General features: G+C 38.8%; 1 protein-coding gene across 1 annotated transcript; it reads right to left on the bottom strand.

The window, feature by feature from the left end:
• Nucleotides 1-1686: 1686 nt before the first annotated feature.
• On the bottom strand, nucleotides 1687-5067 carry LOC107488571 (uncharacterized). Its single transcript, XM_016109331.1, has 5 exons — nucleotides 4465-5067; nucleotides 4039-4383; nucleotides 2768-3910; nucleotides 2318-2563; nucleotides 1687-1860 (listed from the first exon to the last, which is right to left on the bottom strand). The coding sequence occupies exons 1-5, from the start codon at nucleotides 5065-5067 to the stop codon at nucleotides 1687-1689; spliced, it is 2511 nt and encodes an 836-aa protein (XP_015964817.1).
• Nucleotides 5068-6782: the final 1715 nt, after the last annotated feature.

Here is a 6782-nt window from a genome sequence, read left to right as displayed (position 1 = left end):
TGTTTAAGAATTTTTGGTGCATATGTGCTGATAAGTTCTGCATAATTCAAAACTTTTCATTTTCCTCCCCCTCATCTTCTGTTGCTTCTTCTTCTTCATTTTCTCATAATTCTTTTCGAATCCAGCTTCGCAACTTCTTTCACTTTTCGCGACGATTTTCAGAGATTTTTGAGAGATTTTGATCCTTGTTTGAATTTTGAGTATTCAGTTTTGATTGAAGGAAAAAATTGTTTGCGTTATTCAAGAATTAGAAAAGTACGTGTTTACATTAAATCTAAAATGAAGGTTGTTTTGTTGGGTTTGGGCCAACTTATATACAAAAAAACTTATATGTGTAGCAGATCTTATAATATTTTTATACTAAATTATATAAGGTCTACTTTATAGGAAATTATAGTATGTTTTCGAAACAGTTTAATAACTGTTCTAAGAATTTCAATATCGATTAATTTTTTATTTTATATTTAATTTTAAATATTAAATATTATAAATAAAAATAGTTTTTTATAAATATTTAAAAAATATATATTAAATATGTTTTAAAAATATTATGTTATAGTAATAACATTGTTATTAGGGTTAGAAGTGAGCCGAGCTAAACCAAGTTCAAGTTCGGCTTACGGAAATTGAGTTTGGTTCACGACTCAACTCATTAACAATCGAGCATATTTCTTAAACTCAAGCTCGACTCATCGAAAGCTCATGAACTGACTCGAGTTCACGAGATGGCTCAAATAATAGGAACATAATCTATAATTCTATATCAATAATTATAACTTATATATTTTTTAAAATATTTAAAATATCAATTTTGTATATTCTGTATCTATCAATAAATTATAAATTTCACACAAAAAAGAGATAAATATGATTTTGGTCCCTAATGTATAGGTCAAAATTTTGTTTTCGTCCCGAACCTTTTTTTGCATACAAAATGGTCCATAAGATTTAACTTTGTTTTAAAATCGTCCCTAAAGTTAACTCGGTTTTAAATTTTTGATGGCGAAAGTAGAGGTAGAGGTGGATCATGGATGGCTTCTTCTTCTTCTCCCCTTCCCTCTTTGTAGGAGTAGAAACACTCTCCTTCTCTTTTTTTATTTTATAATTTTTATATTATGGATAATTTGGTCCAAAATTTTTAGATTTAAGTAAAAGGAATGATTTTAAAACTTGGTTTTAAACTTTAAGGACGATTTAGTATACAAAAAAAGGTTAAAATGAAAAAAAAAAATTTACCTAAGACTTAGAGACCAAAATCGTATTTAATCCCATAAAAAATCCAATTTTTCTTTTATTTTCTTTCCTGTCATTTTTTCCTCTCAAATTTTCAGGTGAAAAAATAAAAAGTGATTTTACAATTGTTGCAGGGCTTTGCCTTAGGTGGAAAAAGTATATTTAGGTTCTTGGTGGTTTAGATAAAAAAAATTATAAAATAAAATAATAATTACATAAATATTCTCATCTTCTTCCTCTTCTCACATCTTCTTTCAACAACCACCAGGGAGGGTGCCGCCACCACCGTTCGTCGCGTATAGCTGCATCATCGCTGTCGTTCTGTCGTTGAGCTGCCGCCGTCGTCGTAGAGCCATCGTAGGGGAGAGAGAGATGCGTGAGAGAGAGAGAGAGAGAGCATGCGCGCTAAAGGGAGCTGCTACAAACTCGCCATTGGGAGAGCCTGTATCCCCGTCACCTTGGCTTTTCCCGCCGACCCCTCACCGTTGCTGCTGGGTTGTCGTCGTCGTCGAGGGAGAAGCAGGTCGCGCGAAGTTGGAAATTTACATTGCCGTCGAGCTGCTGAGGGTTGCGCCGTCGCTCCTCTAGACACCGAAGAGTATCACTGACGTCATCGTCCCTCTGCCACTATCGGAGTTTTTGGTCACCAGAAACAACGTAACTGTAAAGAAGAAGGGACAAAGGGCAAAAATGAAATTTTTTTTGAAACAAAGGAGTTCAACATACTAAAGTGGAGCAAATAGAATTAGACAACAAATAACAGAAAACTAAAAACCAAAAACACAAGACAATCCCCAAGTCATCTCCAGCATCGCCATCAACAACAAAAGGGATCCACACCTCTCCACTCATTGTAGCTAAACAAGGTCATGTTCATAATTTCTTCTACACCTTTGCTTTGATTCTAAAAATTTCTTCTATTCCTTTCCAACCAAAGGTTCTAGACTATCGCACAGAAGCACATCAACCACTGTTTGCGATCCTCTTTTCTACGTAGTTCTTCTGTCCAGCTAAGAAAATGTTCTTTTAATGAACCCAGAAAAGACCACTGCCGGCCAAACACAGCTATCCACGCACACCATACCTGCCAAGCAAACTCACAGCCAAGAAACAAGTGATGGACCTGTTCCACATCTTTGTTACAAAAAATGCACCCATTATCTTTCTGACTAAGAATCCCGAACCGACTCAGTCTTTCCTTAGTATTCACTCTTCCTACCAAGATAAACCAAGTAAACAGCTCCACTCTTGGGGGGACTACGCCTTTCCATATGGTCTTAGTGAAGTTATAACTGGATATTTCCTTTGGCAATAAATCCTCATGCAGTACCTGCACAAATGAGTTAGTCGAAAAAACACCTTACCTATCATATTTCCACACAAGTCTATCCTCTCTGTTATTTACTAGTTTCCCAGGTTGCAAAGCCTCATGTAGCTGATCCATAAGGTCCAACTCCCACTGAAAAAGCTATCTCCTCCACTGGAAGTTTCAAATCCACTTTAATCCATCCTAAAACCCACAATCCCCTATAACCAATCCATATTGGTTTGAAACAGAGAACAGCCTAGGGAACCGATCTTTCAAAGATCCACACTGTAACCATACATCCTCCCAAAATGGAGTCCGTCTCCCATCACCAACCTCCATGGACAAACCTGTAATCATCTTGTCCCTTATAAGTTGCTCCTTGATTTGGATTTGGCAAATGTCCTTCCATGGTCCTCCTCTAGTAGGTAGCACTTGAGTGGACAGTAGCTCATTCGGATTCAGATTATTACAGGAGCAGACCACCCTCTTCCATAGCGGGCACTCTTCCTTTGCAAACCGCCACCACCACTTGAACAAAAGTGCAGTGTTACGAACTATGGCGTCGCCCACTCTCAACCCCCCAAGCTTCTTAGGAGCCCACACCACTTCCCATTTCACTAAAGCTATACCATTCATCCCATCCACCTTGCTCCAAAAAAAATTTCTCTGCAAAGAGATCAGCTTCTCAGCCACAGCCTTTGGCATCTTATATAAACTCAAATAATACACTGACAAGCTATTCAACATCGCTTTTATAAGCACCAATTTCCCAGCCTTACTTAGCACCTTAGCTTTCCATAAGCTGAGTTTCTCCTCCACCTTGTCAATAATAGGCTTAAACAAGCTACATATGCGATCAACCCATTGCCCTTCACAATTGATTGGTATCAAGCTGAACTTGTCAAAATTTATACTTAGCCCTGACATCAATTCAAAGCAACGCAGAAGCCGCTTGTAATTCTTCACAGTCTCCTCTTCTGATGGGGAAAACAGAATAGTGTCATCCGCGAAGTGAAGATGCGACAACTCTATACTATCCCTTCCAACCACCAAAGGTGATATGCACCCATTTCTGACTGCCTTTCCAACCATTTTGTGCAGAACATCTACTACAACCAGCACAAACAAAAAAGGAGATAACGGGTCACCTTGTCTCAATCCCCTTTCCATTTTGAACGGCTTAGATGGCGATCTATTAATTAAGATCGACATAGATGTGGTGGTCACACACTCCATTACCCATTCCCTCCACCTACTTCCAAACCACATTTGTTGCAACACAATATCTACAAAACTCCACTTGACTCTATCATAGGCCTTTTGAAAATCCAGCTTGATAATTGCTGCCTCCTTTTTCCTTAGTTTAAGCTAGTGAACAGTTTCACATGCAATGAGAGCTCCATCATGTATTTTTCTTCCTTTTACAAATGCACTTTGAGTCTCCCCTACCAGCCCTGGCATCACTGATCTCATCTTCCTCACTAGCACGAGATAACCTTATACACACACCCAACTATACTAATAGACCTCAAGTCTTTGATCTCCTTCGCACCAATGAACTTAGGTGCCAGAGCCACCCAAGTGATATTGGTGTCAGCCGGTAACCTAGACGTCTGAAAGAACCCCATCACAGCTGTCGTGAACTCAGACTCAATCTCATCCCAGCACCTCTTGATAAAATTCGTGTTATATCCATCACAACCTGGCGCCTTAGATGTCTCACAATCCCAAACCGCCTCTCTGATCTCCTCAGTGGATGGCATAGCCTCCAAATTCACAGAATCAACCTCATCTATCCTCTCCACCAGACCATCTCTGAACCCCACCAACGGAGACACTTCCTGATGTTACAGCTCCTTATAGAACTCTCTAATAGCTATTTTAACTCTAGCTTGATTCCCTACAAGCCGGCCATTAACTACCAGAGCATCAATCATGTTATTTCTCCTTCTTGCTAAAGCTACATTGTGAAAGGATCTCGTGTTTTTGTCCATATTCATCGCTTGTTGAGACCTCGACCTCTGCTTCCAGTGTACTTTTTTCCTCACATACCACTTCTCACAGCAAGTAACTAACGCCTTTCTTCTTGCCTCTATCGTGCCGTCATACACTCCACTACCTACCATATCATCAATTCTCTTTATCTCATCCTCAAACTTTGAAATCTTCTTGTCCATCTCACTAAAGTTGACCTTATGCCACCTACCCAACGGGGCCGTCAAAGCCTTTAACTTATCTGTGAAATGCATCTCCCCTAGACCTTTCCGTTCCTCATTCACCATTCTAAGAAACCCGTCATGTGTAAACCACGAATCTAGGCTACGAAATGACTTCGGGCCCCCTCTTTGCATGTTATCCTTCACAATTACAGGACAGTGATCTGACAAACTCCTTGGCCCACCTTTTAACCGAGTCTCTGAAAACACTTCTAGCCACTTCACACTAACCAGAGCTCTATCAATACAACTGCACGAATGGCCCCGAAACCAGGTAAACTTGCGGTCAGTGAGCGGCTGATAAATCATTATTTTATGGTTTATCTTGTGCTTAATTGAGTGGTTTTTATCAACTCTTTACCCACTTATTCATATGATTTGTATGGTTTTACAATTTCTTCCTGATTTCGTGCTATGATTAAAAACATGCTTCTTTGGCTTTTATTTTCTTTTATTTAAATTCTCTCTTATTACCATTAGATGCCTTGATATGTGTGTTAAGTGATTTAAGAGATTACAGGGCAGAAATGACTTAGAGGATGGAAATGAAGCATGCAAAAGTGGAAGGAACACAAGAAGTTGAAGAAATTGCTAAGCTGTCCAGCCTGACCTCTTCGCACTCAAACGGTCATAACTTGAGCTACACAGGTCTAAATGATGCAGTTCCAGTTGCGTTGGAAAGCTAACGTCCGGGGCTTCGATTTGATATATAATTTGCCATAGTGGCCGTACAGGTAGACGATGCGAACGCGCGCTTCACGCGGACGCGTCACATCTACGAACCTCAATCCACGCAAACGCGTGGACGACGCCTCTGCGTCACTTTCCCGCGACCTGTACGTACTAGACTTTGAAATCAGCGATTTCTGGGCTATTTTTGACCTAGTTTTTGGCCCAAAAAGCACAGATTAAAGGCTACAAAGTGGAGGAATAAGGGGGAGACGCATAATTCACTTTCCATAATTTTAGATGTAGTTTTAGAGAGAGAGAGAGGCTCTCTCCTCTCTCTTAGGATTTAGGATTAGGATTTTTAGAAATTAGGATTTATTTCTTCTTCATCACAGGTTCAATATTCCTTTTACTTTATATTTCTCTTCTACTTTGAGATACTTTAATGCTTTTATTTATGTTTGATTTATGTTGCCCAATTGGCTTATGAATATTTTCCATGTTAGATTTGACTGCGTTGAATGTATGTTATTTGAGGTATTCCAGATATTTATGATTTCAATTTAGCTTTTTATATTATTGGCTTTAATTGATTAACTGGAAGCTCTTGAATTATCAACTATTCATGATTGATTGTTATGTCGCTAATTAACTGGAATTCCACTAACTCTAGTCTTTCCTTAAGAGTTGGCTAGGACTTGGGAAATCTAACCAATTGGTTCACTTGACTTTTCCTTGCTTACGCAAAGGTTAACTAAGTGGGGATTAACTTCCATTCTTATAGGAGTAACTAGGATAGGACTTCCGAATTTTCATATCTTGCCAAGAGTTTATTCTATAGTTAATTATTTATTTTATTTGTCATTTAATTTACTTGTTCCTCACTTTCAAAACCCCAATTTACAAAACCCATAACCAATAATAAGAACATACTTCCCTGCAATTCCTTGAGAAGACGACCCGAGGTCTGAATACTCGGTTATTGGTGCACGAAATTGTGATCAACACTTTTCACAACTCAAATAATCTCCGGTGATGAAACCAAAAACTTGGTGTTTAATACCATGGCATAAACACAACTTCGCACAACTAACCAGCAAGTGTACTGGGTCGTCCAAGTAATAAACCTTACGCGAGTAAGGGTCGATCCCACAGAGATTGTTGGTATGAAGCAAGCTATGGTTACCTTGTAAATCTCAGTCAGGTAAACTCAAATGGGTATGGTGATATACGAATAAAACTATAAAGATAAAGATAGAGATACTTATGTAATTCATTGGTAGGAATTTCAAATAAGCGTATGAAGATGCTGTCCCTTCCGTCTCTCTGCTTTCCTACTGTCTTCATCCAATCCT

Source organism: Arachis duranensis, chromosome 5 (assembly GCF_000817695.3).
Source record: "Arachis duranensis cultivar V14167 chromosome 5, aradu.V14167.gnm2.J7QH, whole genome shotgun sequence".
Taxonomy (NCBI): Eukaryota; Viridiplantae; Streptophyta; class Magnoliopsida; order Fabales; family Fabaceae; genus Arachis; species Arachis duranensis.
Note: the sequence above shows the minus strand (reverse complement) of the source record. Positions and strands in the feature narration are given on the sequence as shown.